The 17,498-nt window shown below is 36.1% G+C and overlaps 1 protein-coding gene across 1 annotated transcript in view; it reads left to right on the forward strand.

Moving 5' to 3' along the window:
• The window catches only part of SLC25A21 (solute carrier family 25 member 21), a 257,460-nt gene that overhangs the window by 211,865 nt on the left and 28,097 nt on the right, over window positions 1-17,498 (forward strand). The window contains exon 4 of the mRNA XM_035326974.1: window positions 16,098-16,164. Within this exon, the coding sequence (XP_035182865.1) occupies window positions 16,098-16,164 (67 nt within the window). The remainder of the gene's footprint in view (window positions 1-16,097; window positions 16,165-17,498) is intronic.

Here is a 17,498-nt window from a genome sequence, read left to right on the forward strand (position 1 = left end):
TTTTTTTCAAGGTGTTATCTCTGGAATCAAACTTGTAATTCAGCCCAGCCCTTAATATTTCTGAGTCAAGGAGGGAACAATAATTAAGAGTTTCAGTTAAATAAAAACAAAGAAGCCACATACAGAAAGTTGAAGTTAAAATAAGCGTTTACAGTCAGTATTGTGGTTCCTTCCTGGTGAACATTTAATAAAATTGGCAAGTGAGTCAATTAACACAAACACTGGTGGGACAGCAAATTAGAACAGGTATTTGTTGTAAATTACACCCAGCTACAAGGTCATCATAAAACTAATTGCCTTTTCATGTAGCCAAATACAAAGTCATGAGGTAATCAGAATTCATATTGTATTTGTTTTGTATTGTATTGTATTTGTTATATCAATAATGTAAAGGGCATTGTCTTGGGAAGCAGTAATATCGAAAGAATTAGTAGTTAAAGATAATTATATGAACGAGCTTATAAGATTGTAGTGTAGCAAAAAGGATCATTCAATCTTAAAGTATAAAAAACTGCTGTGTGCAACTAAGGAGTAGTAAGGAAGTATTGCCTCTGTCCATGACTTTGGTAAGACAACTGATACAGTACTGAACACTTCAGAGAAAATGTGAAGATACTGAATTATATGATACTGAATTGAATCAACACTTCAAAGAAAATATAGAGATGCTGTAGAAATTTGAGAGCTCCAGAAAACAGCCATGGGAGGAAAATGAGCCTTGTGTCATAAAGTTCAAGGGGTTAAGTTTTACTGGTGGTGAAAGAGAATACTGAGAATTTACTTGATTGTTCTGTATTTTTCACCTATGGAAAAAGTTTTCTGGCATCTATGAATTCAAGGTTTTTAGACTCATACCAGCCACAATATCAGCTCAGCACAGCCAGTATGTGGGAATATGATGTTTAGCAATTCGGCCTTCAGATGCAGCTTCCTCTGAATGTATAAAAACACTGGAGCAATCAGCTAGAGGGGTTTTTCTTGGGGACTTTTGCTGGAGGGACATTACCTGAGTCTTTGCAAATATTATTTAATGTAGTTTCCAGGTGAAAATGTGTATCATTAAAATGATAGATCCTAAAGGATTCATTCTGAATTTGTCCTCTAGTCTCCTAACTCAAGCCCCTTCTTGAATGAAGCTTTGAGAACAGGAAATCCTGCACTGCCCTAAATTTACTATAACACTTGCAGGTTTGCATTATAGTAATGATGGTACTTACATCATGCTTCAGAGCTTCAGCAAGTCACTGTCAGTGATCAAGAGGGATTATTTGTCCTTAATGCACAAATGACTAGATGCATGATAGGGAGGTTGTTTTTTTCCTTCAATTTAAGCAAGATTGGATACAGATGAAGATGTGATAGCACAGATTTGTCCTTTGAGGTGAAAAGGAAATCCTTTGGGGGAGTATGGTTTGTTTTTGAAGGGTCAGAGTCTTACCTATTTACTGTTCGTGGGTGAGGAATTTCTGCCTCAGTCTGGGACTATCATAAATTCCTCATTCCAAGCATCCTCTCTGTCTCTTGCTGTCTGTTCCACCTAGACTGCTGCTCAGATTCTCTGCCTTCAAGATCAATGTTGTCTTTAACCTGTATGCAAACAAATATAGCAAAGTGAAATGTCTTTTAATCCCTATTGAAAATCTGTTCAGTCAGCCTGAACAGAATTTCAAGCCATAAATATTCAATGTTACTCATCCATCACAAATTTGACTTTTCAGCTTCTTTTGCTCTTGTCCTGTCATCTCCACATATTTTTCTTTCTTTTGGAAGAAGATTTCAATTTCAGAAGAATTCCACTGTTCCCAGCCACCTTGCATTTCCTTTTTTGAATTCCTCTCTCCACTCATGAGTGGTCTGGCATACAGTGTGGTCATACTGATAAGCATATTAGCACAAATGACTGTGAAAGACTGTGGTATAGAGATGGAAACAAGCAGCGGGGGAAGCTGTGTTGGGAAGGTGTAGGCATTTCTTAAAGTGGGTACACTGCTGAAGAGAACCTGCCCTATAACAAGCAGTTACTAAATGGAGCTATTAAATGTGTTCTAAATCTTTCTAACCCTGTATTTAGTCATGGATCCCCCTTCCTGTGTTAGGCACCCTTATGCTCTCCCTTCCACACTTCTCTGTCCACATATATGGGTTGCCCAGTTTATTGCTCTTTGTCATTTTTGTCATTTTCGTTATCCATCCTGGCATGCTGCTTTCTTTTCTTTATTTTTTTCCCTGTAAAATGACTTGAAGTCTCATCTGAGGCTGGAAAAACTCTGTAGGCTAACTCACTGTAGTCCCAGACTTTTTTCCTTCAATATCTTTGCTATAGTTCTTCAGAATTTAGGGTTTAATTCAGTTTAGGATTTAGACTGCGATATAAATGAGGTCTTACCCTGTCCAATGATTCACTTTTCCAGTCTAAGCACATACAATAAGAACTACTTGACTCAGCAAATAACAAATTTAGTTAGTCATCTGGTGGTCAGTGAAGTGTTATGCTACTGGAAAGAAAGCTGCTGCTAGGATTTTCTTTCTTTTTTGTTTTTTTTTGTTTTTTTTTCTTCTACTTTATTTTTTAAATTCAAAGGAAAGTGTTGGATCAAGTCCAGGCAATTGTAATATATTGATTTAAATGTAACAGGTTGGAAGAAATATTTCAGGGTCTGGGGAGTAAGAGACTATTTCTTCCAGGGCACTAATTTTCACAAGCCTCTCTTTGTAATGTAAATGAAACTTATTTTATGCTATAATGTCTTTAAAAGAATTTTAACACAAAAGTTGATTGCACACAAATGGTGGATGTGATAATGCTACAATTTTTAATCTTTATTTTTACCTTAGAAATAAAAATCATGATTACTATGTCTAGTCCTTCATTCAATCTATTACTAAGTTTTCCTCTTACTGTCTTCAGCTCTTGTAGCCTAAGCTTTATTTGCAGTTCTCAAAATTTTCAGTGACAGTGGGCCAGTCCATTGAATCAGTCCATCCACTTACAAGAAAATGTTTCCAAATGCTGTGTGTTCTGAAAACATGAAAACTGAAGAACCAGTGTTTTCTGTAATAGCTGATGAAAATAAAATGTTAGTGATTAGAATCTGTGTGGTTTTACCCGATTTGGATGTATCCCACAAAAGTTTAAAAAAAAACAAAAATTGCCAAAAGATAATCCATTACTGGTGGGTTATTTCCTGGACACTGACATGTGAAAGATCCAAGAACATTCTGCAGCTCCTCACAATTCTGTATGTGTGGAACTGTGCGCAGCTACAGATGTTTCCACTGCCACAGAATTCACTAAAATCTGCCAGGGAATTTGGCCCAGATGTGCTATAGAATTACAATGACCCTGGTAATAGTGAAACTTTAAGCAGCAAACACCAGATGTCCAGTAAAATGGTTAAAACCAAGATCCAAAGCATTTTTTTTACCACATCATCACAAACAAGTATGGAGTGAATAAGCTGAAAATCTCAAGTAATACTTCATTATTCGTCATCTCCAAGCTGATTTTATGTGCTTGACTTGTCGTGATGTAGTGCCGCTCGAGTATAACGTCTTGTAGGAAGGCTGTGTTCCCAGAGGCTTAAATAATTTTGAAAAATGAATTAATTAGGTAGGTATCTACATTAAACTTAATACAAAGCTGTAGTTTTCTCCTTACCTCCTTTCTCTACTCATTTTACTTGAAAAGTGATTCTGCCTGTGTGTGCTGTGCTGGCTTACCGGCAGACAGGATAAATGAACTGCTGCTAGTGCCAGCTATTGTAGTTCTGCTTTAGCTCAAATGGTAGCAGGCTCGAGCTGCAGTACCAGGGCTCTGTGCACTGCTACATCCTGAGTCTGTATGTGGAGTGAATGTACTTTTCCTACAAACTACAGGTATTCATTACATTATGAGGCACTGCTTTATGCTTCGTGGTTTCTGAGGGGTCCACATGCAGGGCAGACCCCAGAGACGATGGAAAGCATTACATTTCTCTTTCCACTCTCTATTGGTTATGATTTATTGTATCCTCAAGAGTAAGTTTTATACACTCATTATCAGAATGTACCTTTAGCCATTTTTTAAGTATCTCTAAACAACAAAAAAAAAAAATGTTTTTTTTATAAGTCCTGAATAAAAATGTACAATGTTTTTCATGTAAGACTGGTTGTATTTGTTAGTGGTGTGTTTTTATATATGTTTGGGGCAATAGACATATGTCAGTATTCATAAGCCAAATTCATTGAAGTGTTTTTGCTTAATCCTTGAATGTAGCAGTAGTCTGCTATGCTTTTTCTCTCAATAATTTATGGTACCAACCTTTTTTTTTTTTTTTTTTTTTTTTTTTTTTTTTTTTTGAACTAAGATCACGGGCTTCATAGATAAAAACTGAAGAAAAATAGGGAGATGGAACCACAGGTACAAAAAGATGAAGGGGTCTTGAATATGTAGAGAAGAACTAAGGACTATGTAGTCTCTGAAATAAAATAGGTAGTTATATTTTCTAACTTCACTTAAATCTTCTTTACAAAAGATGTGGTATAAATTCTATTAAAATGCAGAGGACTACTTTGACTTTGACTTCAGTAGGAGTTGAATCAGTGAAGAAGAGTCTGTAGCTTTGTTGCTATTACTCCATTTTACCCATGACAGTGTAGAAAGTTGCTTACTAAAGAGTGTTCTTCCCAGGAAGAAAAGCTTATCTTAAACCAGCTAGTGCATCATGGTACAAAGAAAGTTAAGTTGAACTGCTTTAAGAAATACTGCTTCTCAGGAATTCATGGTTTCTCTTACTTCTTAAGTTATGCAGCTATCTAAATAATTTTCAGCTGGTTTCAGGTGATGTCCTTGTGTTAATTTTATAACCCAAGGGAGGACACAAGACTGTTATCAACACTATTGAGTTTTTGTACTGTACTGTCATTTTTACACAGTTTCAGTACAAATCATAAATCTTGCAGGCTTCTTTCTTGAACTATAGGCACATTTTATTAAAGCTCACTGACACTTGCAGGCTTTTCAGCATTATTAATTTACAGCAAAGCACAGCCCGTAGAAGAATCTGCTGTGTTGCATATTGATATTGGTAGTATTTGATGCCTTTTAACCTGGCATTACCTCCAGACCTCCAGAGTTCATGACCACTTCAACACCTGCTCCTTCAGCATCACCTGCAGCTACAGCAGCAACCATTGCAGCTTGAGCTCTCTGCCCACCCTTGCCTTGCATATCTGCTCATAGCAGACTATTTTCTTCAGCAGCAGTTTGCCAGGTGCAGGTTTGCAATGAAACTGGTGTTGTGGCTGCTTGTTACCCCAGTCAAAACAAGATAAATGTGTTCTTGTCTCCTGTCTAGTTTTACTGTCTGTAGGGATGGTTTTCACATGTCTCTGTACAGCACCAGGTAATCATTTAGTCATAGCTAGTGAACTGTTGTTTATACTCACTTTGTAATGGTCTCTGATGATGGTGAACCAGGAAGAAGTGTGATTGCAAATTGCTGTTACGCTTACAGACTGTGAGATCATGGTAAACCATACTGCTAGCTGCAAAGGTGCAGCGACAATCTCTGGGTAATGTAGCTGACTCCTAAACACTCAGAGCTGATTGCTGAGCAAGCCTAATGGCATGCTTGTAAGCTATACAAGAAAAAAAAAAAAAAAAAGAAAAAAAAAAAAAGATTTCTCTTTGGCAAATACAGAGAAAATTAGAGATCTAGAAGAAAAGCTAGTTTGATTGAAATTTACTTTTTTTGAGATATATAAAAATATCGTATTATTACTATTTCAATTTATATAACACAAAAGTTGTACTAAGAAAATCATACTGTGTGCTGTAAAATAACTTGTGTTGCTTTTACTTGGATTATTGTGTGAAACATTTTGTTCATTTGTAAAGTGAAATACTCTGCAAGCTTTTAAAAGTAATTTGTGAGAGAGGATTGGTTTGTTTTGTTTATTCAATGCCAAAGTGGCAAAATTTCTGCAGAAGAGTTCAAGTTGAGAAGGGTGCTGGATCAGAAGAGTATACTGAGAAAAAGAAAACATTTCAAAAGAGATGTTCAAGTTAAACCTGCTGAGGCAGGTATGCTGCTCAAAGAACAACTTGCAAGTTTTTTGTGTGTGTGTTTTGTTTTTTTTTTTTTTTTTAATTCTGTAGAAACTGCCACATCACGGAGACACAGACTCCATTACTTAAAAAAAAAAAAAAAGTGTTAAGTTTCTTTATAGATGTCTATGTAGATGAAGAAACTATTGACAGGTGAGGCATGGCTACAGAAAACAAGAGTAGGTCACTAAATAATAAATAATAATAATATTAATTAGGAAAACAACTTCTACATGACTCTTCCCATCACACATTTGTCTTTCCTCTAGATCTGGTCTTAGAAGGCGTTTATATCTCTGCACCACAATCTTCTAGCAGGTTTTTCATTGGTAACCACAATGAAGTGTAGCACTGGTCTAAAGCCTTGCAAAATCTTTCTATTCATTCAGCAGTCAGCTTTGGTTGGATTTCTTTGGTAAATCTTTGCTAAGTCTTCTTCATTTCTGAGTCATTTAAACTTACCTCATCTGTCATTCCCTTTGAGAGACTCAGAGTGAAGGTTAGTTACCTCTCCAGACAAAGTAATAACATGGCATTATGGTGTTTTATCTTAAAAATGGTGTGAGAAGTACGAGAGGAATGTCATCAGAACACAGGAGGTATTGAAAGTGGAATCAGTTTGGAAGCGTTGCTGCAGATTGCCTGAAAAGGGAGCTTTCATGTTCAGAATGTATTGTGCTAAAAAATGAAAATAAGTTTGTTTCTATTAACTGTCAACTCTGTTTGTTCTTAGATTGGAATAACATTGAGGAAAAGGTATTAATCTGTACGGTATTTTTAGGGCGTTTGCGCATGGTGCATGAACAATAGGAGGTATCCTTTTGGGCATGGTTCCAGCATCCATGACAGTCAGTGTATAATGAAGGCCTTCATGTGACAGAGTTTTCTTAAACAGCATAGCCCAGGCTGGAACAAAGGATCAGGGCTGGGTTTCACACCAGCTGCACCACATCAGCACTCCGTGATGGCATCCTGGAGGTGGAGGAAATGATCCATGGCACTGGCCCAGTACCTGGCACTAACCACAACAACTTTCTGCCTTTTTTGAGGTGCAATTTTCTTACTCCCATGTAATAAAACTCTTTCTAATAATGTTCTTAATGAAAAATTCTGTTAGTGATTTCCCTCATAACGATTAAATCCTCCTGAGTGAAGAGGGCTCGTGACACAACTTGGTTTCAGTGACACAAAGAGGTATTTTGTCCTTTGACAGGTAGCTGCCATGCATGTGAGTTTCCTCATGCATCTGTATAATAATACCCTTCACTCTCAAGGTACATCTATGCACCACCACTGTCTGCCAGATGGAAATCCAACTGCCAGGATGTGTATGTATTCATGGTGCTTTTCACTACCTTAGCGGTGCTACAAATACCTCACACTTTGATCTCTGTGCATATAAGACTGTCTCACTCTACTGGTGCAACTATCAACAGTATTCCTGTTACAAAATCATGAATCTTTTATGATTTCCTGCTAGAGGTACTGTAAAGGGAGTAAGAAAAATACACCGAAGGTCAAAATACTAAAAGATGGAATTCAATTAGTTATTATGTGCATGTACATTTTTAATGATACCTTTTTCTTTTTGATGCTAAAAAATTCTGCCTTGAGACTTTCTTGAGAAACAGTAATAATATGTAAGTTTTTTAGTCTGTTAAAAACATTATAAAACTACTAGCATAATTTTTACTTTTGACTTCAGATGATCAATATGTTTATGAATCCAAATTATTGCAGACAAAATTTTGCACCTGCAGTTCAGTTTATTTAAGTATCTACATCACTGATTGCATCTATAAATTAAAAACATCTAAGTAACATAAATTACAAGCACAAATAATTGCAGGTGCAAAACCCATGCACAGACAAAATGATCTCTGAAAGTTGGTCCTCTAAATCTCATTGGAAGTTATTCAGTGTATTGTGAACTAGAGTCCTCCTGGGAGAGTCACTAATCTATATAATGACACTGAAAGCCTCTTAAATCTCATATTTAGCCAGCAGATGGGAAAGAATACATGTAGTCATGTAACTCCCTGGAGATTACACATGTGGATGTTGAAGAGCATAACTTATTCCAGTGAAGTTTAGCATTAACTTGCAATCAAAAATTTCCTTCCTGAGACACATTCTTTCTGATGAAATTAAACTGTTGTACTTTTATTGAGTCACTACTGATCTAAGTAGGACAAACTCTCAGGGCAAGTACAGAAAATTTTGCTAATCTCATGAATTTTCCTTTAATGAGTCATAGCATCAGTTTAACAAAGACAAATGCTGTCGATCTCTTCCAAAAAAAACTCATCTAGTTATCCTCTCAACTATTTTATTTTATTTTATATTTTATTTTATTTTATATTTTATTTTATTTTATTGTCAGAAATAGCACAGAGCTACAAAGCCTGTTTTTATCTGGTATCAAAACTAAAAGTGAATCATTTTCTTGCATTCTTTACCTTCAATAGACATACGTATGGAGCTACTTTAAAACAGTGACTGCTTCCTGTCGTACCAGTTATGGCAGTACTGTTAGCAAAAGGGGGAGAAGTTAAATTCTCTTCTAGTGTTTGAACAACTAAAACTCCTACTGAACAAATGAAGCATTCTGCCAGTTCTGACAATCCAAAATGCAATGAAGAATTTTTCTGTTTCAGAAGCTCTAGGCAAAGTTGTTTTGGCATGTCTGTAGCTTATTTCTATTGCAAACAAAGGGACAGTTACAGGGAAAGTCTTTTGGAGAAGAAAATGCTGTCAGTCATAAGAAATGAGACATGTAGACCCATTCTGCAGCTCAGCAATTTTGTAAGATCCTAGACCATCTGCCAGTGATAATAATGCTTCCATTTGCAGCGATTTCAACAGGGATTGCATCAAACAGACCATGGGTAAAATTCATCTTTCATTCATTGGTGATGGGGGCCAGAATGCAAAAGTGTTAAGAAAGAAGAGGCAAAGGTGGGACCAAGTAATCGCAGGGTGCACTTTGGTGCTCCTACTGCTGAGGGACTGCAGAAGCAGCAGTGAGCAGTGCTTGTTGCAGCTGGCAGTGTCCTGCCTCTCCACCCTGCAGCAGTCACCATCATCACATATGGCCCAATTCCTCCCTTGGCAGCAGTGGTCAGTCCAGCTTTACAGCCCCAGGCACTTGCATTGCACTCTCCCCAGCAAAATGTGTCCCACAAACAGCTGCTGCCTGCTTTGCAAACACAGACAGCTCCTCCAGCATCAGGCCACCAGGCTCTGCTGTTGATGGATGCTGGTAAATGGCTATACCAGCTGAGGACTCAGCCTAGAGGCATGCCAGGGTGTGGGTGTCCGAATGACTGACCTACTCTGAACAGCTTATGACAATCACTTCTTTAATTAAGCACATTTGCAATTAGTTGTTGTATCTGAAATAGATTTGAGTACTTAGATGTTTAAAAATCCAGTTAAATTTAAGTGCATCTACTTGAGCAATACAGGATAATAATGTACACTTAATTTATAATCATATTCAAAACAAAAACTCAGAACAATATATATATATATATTTTTTTTTTTAACACATGGAAAATTGTTGAGGCTATGTTGTCCATTATAATGCAGGGCTTTAACTTCAAACTTCACCTTCCTAGGTGTTTCTTTTTAAAAATTCTTAAGTATAGTGAAACCCAGAAAGCATACAGGAATAAGTAGTATAGAGGGCAATCATTTGAATAGTGAGAAATTCTAACAAAGATCCCTTTTTTTACTCTCACTTTTTGCTGCCATAGACACGAGAAAGGAAGGGGAAGGTATCGTCTTTCCCTCTCTTGAGGGATTTATATTTAGGTGTGTCCTGTAACAAATTTAAATTCAGAGTGCAGACTAGAAAGCCAAAAATTAGCAAGGATTTTGAACAAGAGATTGAGAGGTGATTAAAAGTCATGGAAGAAAGACTCATTTCTCAGTAAGAATAACAAAGTCACATGGATGATGGATCATAATAACTTCATAATCTGACCCACATGCAGTAAATATGGTGATGACTGTCATTTTAAATAAGTGAAGTAGGTTGATGCTGATTATTAATCCATTTCTTAGCCAGTCTGATTGTTTCTGAGCCAGCTCCTCCACTGTTTATTATTTTTCTGAAGTATCTTAAGAGTACCTTTCACTGATGGTCTCTTCCTTTTTAGCCAGTCACTTTTCATACTGTGTGTTGCCTTAACTTATTTGAAGGATTTCTTTCTTGAGTCAGTGTACTTCTAGTATCCTTATAGCTGGACTTTTGGTCTTCTTTTAGCATATAGTATAACATCAGTGTTACTGCAGCCCCACGGTAACATATAATTCTGTATTACTTTTACTTGCTGTGAAAAAAATATATATATATATGTTTTCCTTAATTCCCATGTGTTGTAGCCAATGGTGACCTAGATAAATGAGAGCTCAGTGAAAAAAATATAAATATGACGTGAAAATAAGTACCTAGTATTTAGTGCTGATGTCTATAATAGCAGGTATCTGTATAAGAGGCAAAGAATAGATACAGAAATATATTTGCATAATAGAAATTCAGAAGCTAACTTGGATAAGTATGTCACTAATAGCTTTCTCTGAGGTTCCTGTAGTGACATGTGTTTAACATTTGCAGTAGGATAATATACATAACATACTTCACAAGGAAAAAAAAAAAAAAAAAAAGATTTTTGGATAGCAACAGAGTGTTGAAACCTGGTTTTCTATGAATGTTTCCAACCTTTAATATCTTTTCAAGTATGCCCAGCTCCATGCCTATTCTTGCTGAATGACACCCAGATTTCCCTATAGCATACCTCTCCAGATGGGCAAACAGTTGTAGGCACAGTGATTAGGATGAACTACATGTGTGACAATTGGCTAGTGATTTGCTGCTCTCAGAATAAATAGCTAAATTGTTTGTCCATTTTTCTCAGCAGGAAGTACTAATTTGTGTCTGTTTTCACTAAGCACTTGATAGTTTTCCTCTAACTTCTGGGAATTTAAAATCTTTGAAATCTTCAGCTAGGTCATCATAAAGATTACTTCACACTAGTAGCATATATTAAAGTCATATTGCCTTGTTTTCAGTTGTTTTACCTTCTGATAGTAATAAATTCACAACGTGTTACATACTATGCGTATCTTTTCCTTGGTGTAAATAAAATTTTAAGCAAATTTTGTTACATTCAGGTATGTGTTCTGATTTTTGTTTTGTTTTTTACTTTTTTTTTTAAGAATACCCAGCCTTCTGCCAAGCATGTCTACAAAATTCCTTCCCTTTGCTGAAAGAAAAATTCTTGTAAAAACAGCAAGTTGCGCATTCCATTTAATATAACTGACATGATCATGAAACCCAGGTCTTTTATTTATACTTGGGATAATGCTGAGGTAATGAAAGTAGAATTGGACCTAAGAGGTATTTTTTTTCAATTATAAAACAATGTGGGTAAGGGACTTAAATTTGACAGCAACAGGAGAAAAGCAATATTGTGTTCATGCCTTCAATCAGCTTTATTAGATCCTTAAAGGGAAAATTATGTGAAAGAGAGGAAGAAAACAACAAACCAAGCAAGATCCCAATTTCAGCATAATTTGGAGAAAATAACTGATTTCGGTTGGTCGTCTTGCCAGGCTGAATGACTCAAGGCTTCCAAACAAGAAATGGAAACCAGAAGGATAGCAAAAGCCTGAAAGAACAAATTGAGAAGATATGATTGACTGTAATGTTTCAAAATCAACTGCTGCAAAGATGAGTTTGGGCTGTTGCCCAGAATACAATTGAATGGTGATGTTCATTTAGACCCTTATTGCTGAAACAAAATAAGATGTAGCTGTGTTTCTGTTAGAGATTTACTTGTTCTTTCCAATGTTTCTAGCTAGGGGTATGATGTCACGTCCTCTCTCTTCTATCACATGCTGCAGTGATTGCTGCTGCTGTTCCATAATTTTTCTGAACACCAGTTTTCTGTAGGAAGGCCTGAATCCAGGTGATAATATCTTTCAAATGTGAAATGTCATCACCATTCATTAGTTGACTTTGAAAATTTTTATACACTTTGTGCAAGTAGGCTAACTCAGTGTTATTGACCGAGGAAAAAAAGAAGTATAAATCTTTGTGTCTTCTGGTTGACATGAGAACCATTTAAGTTTCTGTTATCATCATGCTAGTTTTGAAAAATAAATAAATAAATAAATAAATAGCTAATTCTGAAAAATTTCAAATAAATAAATCCTTAATGGGCATGATTTTTAAAGCATTATATGAAAAGTTGAGGGCAGCCGCTCCACCTCAGGAAGAGAAGTTTCTATATGAATTAGTGCTTAATGCAAAAGTTTATTCAGTTGACAAGATGTGGTGATGCGATGAGATTGTGTTTTAGTTGCTTATTCCTTTCATCTCAGTAACTTTGCTTTCTAACATTTTTTTCAGCTTCAAGTGAGGTATAAAAAAAAAAAAAAAAAAAAAAAAAAGCCACATTTCATAATTAAATACTGAACTAGTCCTTACCATGTTTACTGAATTATATATTGCATATACGTATGTATATCCTCAAAGTTTTCATGTGTTTTTAGATTTCTAAACTTAATGTGTTCCATAGGAATAGACCTTAACTCCTTCCTGTCTGTTTTTCATGGTGAAATATGCCTTCACAGAAGAAAAGAGAAGTATAGCAGTGAAACCCCATTGTAGGGTCATGAATATAGCTGCTGAGCTCTGCACATTCTCCTCATTCACAGTAGAGGTTCTTCCAAGAGAACATTGTTGTGCTGGCCTTGCAGCAGATCAGTTTCACATAATATGCACAGTGATATCTTTGCACATGTATCTTTGGGTCAGGGTGGCTAACCTGGTAAGGGCTTTAAACCAGGGAAAACAGATGAGGGTGAGAGCTACCAGCAGACTTGCGACAGAGCGATGGATGGGGCTGACAAGCAAAGGGCCTGGGGTGATGGGAACCAAAGGGAACACAAAATCAACAGATCATTGTTTAAGCTATTACCTCAAGCAAACTCAAGTATTTTCATTTAAGCAAGGAAATACCTGCAAGGCACCATTATGAGCATAAATAAATAGCACAAACCCTGACCCTCTCTGGGAAATCAGCATGCCAGCTTCTCTGAAGTGCTTGCTCTCTGAAGCATTAGGAAGAGTGCTGCCAGCAGGTGGAGGGAGGTGATCCTTCACCTCCACTCAGCTCTGGTGAGGTTGCACCTGGAGTACTCTGCCCAGTTCTGGGCTTCCCAATACATGAAGAGACATGAATCTACTGGTGAGAGTCTAGCAAGTGCCACAGAGATGATTATGGGACTGGAGCATCTTTTATATGAGGAAAGGCTGAGAGAGTTGGGACTGATAAGCCTGGAGAAGAGGAGGCTCAGGGGGATCCCATCTATATGTCTAAATACCTGAAGGGAGGGTGCAAAGAAGATGGAGCTAGGCTCTTTTCAGTAGTGCCCAGTAGCAGGACAAGAGGCAATGGGCACAAAATGGAACACAGTAGTTTCTGTCTGAACATCAAGCAGGATTTATTTACTGTGAAGGTGATTGAGAACTGGCACAGGTTGCCCACAGAGGTTGTGGAGTCTCCTTAGAGATATTCAAAACCTAACTACACATGGTCCTCGGCAACCTGCTCTAGGGAGCCCTGCTTGAGCAGGGGACTGGACCAGATGACCTTCATAGGTCTCTGCCAACCTCAATCATTCTATGACTCTGAGATTCAGGAGCAATGGATAATTGTTTGTTGTATTTTCAGTTCCCATTTCTCTAGAATTTTCAAACAACTCACAGCCTAGCCTGCTGATCATTTGAATTGCTGATATTTCAACACCCATATCTGATAGAATGTTGTTATTTTTAGACACAATTATCTGCCTCCCAAGACTGCTGAAATGGCAGATCTGTTGCTCTATTCCTGCTATATCCTTCCACTCCACATTTTCTCTGAAGAATTTCCCTGAGACTTTCAGAGACTGCAGGAACATTACAAGGTTTATATATTCAATAACTGCATATATTTCAATATATATGAAGGCTACAGTGAAAAAGCAACCTGTACTGCTGTCTAGGCAATGGCGCAGTGGGATTCTAGAACTAACAGGTTGTTACACTGCATATTTCTCTGCTTATTCATCTTCTAGTAATGAGAAAATCTGGATGAAGTTCAGGTTTCACTTCTCTGTAGCGAGAGCTACACTTGTGAGTAGAGCAGTGGAGTATGTTTCATTTTCCATTTCCAATCATGCTGAAGTACTAGAAATTCTAAAGAGGATGCCTGTTGTAGATACGCTTACAGAGTTTTAGACTGAGCTGAATGGAAGAAAGTGTTTATAGGGATCTGTGTTCTTGTTGCTGATCCTACTTGGACCTCAATTTCAGTTTGAACTCACATTAAACTGTATGAATAACTTGCATAAAGTTATTCAACGTTTCAATAGCTTGCTGAATCAGCAAGAGTAAACTGAATATGTATGAACTGATAAAGATTAAGCGTGGATCCACTATATCTATATCACTATACCAATATCTGTGGATAGGTATATCTATCGGTATGGTTATATCTGTATCTACATCTGTAGGGGTACATATAGGTACAGATATATGTACATAGTTAAGTATCTATATATATTTATGTTCCTAAGTTGAAGCTTGGGGGAAATTCAAACATCTAACTCCTTGACTGAATTCCTGAGGTCTCTTATCCAAGGGCTTTCAATATTTTGTCATGAAACCATCATTGTATAAAATGTTCAACATTTCTTTTCATCATGAACTGGAATCTGTACCTTGCTCACTTCAGAAGAAGGATAAGTGATATTCCCACTCTGGAAAGTCTTTAAAAGCCTAAATATTTTATTTACATTGGAGCAGCTTAGGAAGAGGACTTCAAAGAAATGTTAGAAGAAAGGTGAAAAAGATGACAGAGCATTTGTGCTTTTTTATAGTCAGGTGGGGATTGTGAATTTAATCGGTTTCTTTTGATGTGCACAGGATGACTATAGGAGATTCTGTTGTGCTTACTCATCTACACCCTGTAAAAGTATTCCATGTAATAGGCTGTTTTATAAAAGTGAATCTCAACCTTTAAATATTTCAAAAGTTTGCAAAATCTTTGCTTTAAGAAGTGATTTTTTCTATAGACAGTTTCCTTCTTACAGGGAAGAAGAATATGAGCTCTGAAAATGATGTTTTAAGATATACCTGTGTTGGCTGGCAAGGTACCTTCTTGCTCATAGCATTAGACATCATTCTGAGCTAAGCACTACCTAGGCAATGTGGAGGCCTAGCAGACATTTATGACATTTATATATGACATCTATATATTATATATAAAATTTAGATACTGCGATGCGAAGTGCCACTACAAGTTGATCTTTAGCTTCAGATCAACTCCAAAAGACTGTAGCTATTATAAACTGAATGAGTACCTCAGCAAGATACCGCCTGAATGTTTTTTCCAAGACAAATTACATTTATTATGTTATGTCTCTGTGAACAGCTAACTGGTGTTTAAAATTAGGTTGTCAAAAAAAGGTTATGTCATGTATTTTCAAGCATATGTAAAACTAAATTTTAAAAGATGCCTTAGCTTAGTATCTGAGATGAGCATGCAGGTGTTGTATGTAACTTACTTGTCACAGTGTTTTTTTCCCAAAACAGTATGTCATGACTTCAATTTTAAATATCACTGCAATGTCAAGAAAATTAATATAATTAAATAATACTTCCTTTCATTTTCAAAATTGTTCTTTTATTCAATATAAATACTTGTTTACTCAGGAAAAATTGACTGAATTTTTACTTATTCATTGCTTTCTTTTGATTGTCTTCTCACCAGCACATAATAGAATAGGTAGAACATTGTTTAGCAGGCAAGCAAGCAAAGAGCATCTCTATTATTTGTATGCTTAGAAATGTTAAAATGTTAGTTGCTTTATGTAAACGTGAAAATAGAATTGGCAGTATGGCAATGATCTGTTGTTTAACCATACAAAAATCTTTTCCTTTTTTCTTCAATAGATTGCTTGGCTTCTACAAAGGAATATTCCCTCCCATCTTAGCTGAGACACCCAAAAGGGCAGTGAAGGTAAATAATAATAATTATAAAAGAAACATGCTTCCACTTTTAAAATATGAGTAGAGAGAGTGTCAGCTCTAAAATATTTTATTTCTCCTACACTGATTCTCCTAAGCATTAGATTCTTAAGCTTTGGCAGATTGATTCTCTGATTTTTATGAGGAAACTTTCCTGTTGAATAGCACAATAAAAACTGTTCTTGATTAAGAAGTGTAGTATAAGGCTTTAAAATGCTAGGCTATTTTTGCTAGGCTATAAATATACAAACTGTTACTGAAAAACAAATTGTAATTACAAATTGCAATTAAACTTTGCAATAAGCAATGTTTATAACAGAGTACTAGAATTCATATTTTAGCCTCATAATTACCTCTAATGTAGACATTTTGTTTTATTGGAAATGCCTGCCAATTTACAAAACAACTAATACTCAGAATAGCTTAATAAATGAAGCCTTTAAAGAATTTGCTCCTAGTAAATACTTACTAAGTAACTTGAAGTATGTCTGTAGGTTTGAAGTGCTGTCTGGAGTTTTCTTGTACTCTAAGAGCACTGCTCCATACTCTTGCTTTCTTACAGATTGAATATATTAGTGGGTACAACTTTCTAGCATGCAAAGAATTTTTTATTCCAGCTCTCTTAACACTTGAAATGGATGCTAGCCTATAACAGTGTATTCAACATCAAATGTTGATCTGATTTTCTTTTTTTATCCTCTATTTCAACTTCTGGAATATTATTTTAGTAACACTCCTAGGCAAAGAATATCAATACACCATTTTTTTCAATTATGAAATGCAACCATTTTTTTAGTGCTACTAAATAAGCATTTCATCTTACAGTTCTAAATCTGTCAAAGCATCCATGGTGTTATGAACAAAAGTTTGTCTCTTACTTCAGAACTTTGAAGTTTTCTGTAGTCTTTATTTTACTTTTTTTTTTTTTTTTTTTTTTGGTGTCTTTCTAAAAAAGGCTTCATGTGATCCTGGGCCTTAGCCTGCAATTAATCATTCATGTTCCAATTCCTTTTCAGAGGAATAATATTCATATTAAGTGCCAGGATGTCACCTTGTAACAGAATCCTAAAGGAGTTCTGCTAATGTCATCTTCTTGTTTGCATTAGCATTTTAGATGCCAATGATGTGTGTCACCTAACTCAAAATTATTTAATACAACTAAGCAAACTGAAGTTCTATTTAATAGCAAAATGGCAGTGAAGAATAAATGGATGATATTTTAAAGCTTCCTAATGACTTGTTCTCTTCAGACTGTAATGTCTTCTTTGTCTCTTCATTGTGTTTCAGTTGGAACAGCTCAAAGTCCATCTGATCATGCATTTTAGA

This window comes from Oxyura jamaicensis, chromosome 5, assembly GCF_011077185.1.
Source record: "Oxyura jamaicensis isolate SHBP4307 breed ruddy duck chromosome 5, BPBGC_Ojam_1.0, whole genome shotgun sequence".
Taxonomy (NCBI): Eukaryota; Metazoa; Chordata; class Aves; order Anseriformes; family Anatidae; genus Oxyura; species Oxyura jamaicensis.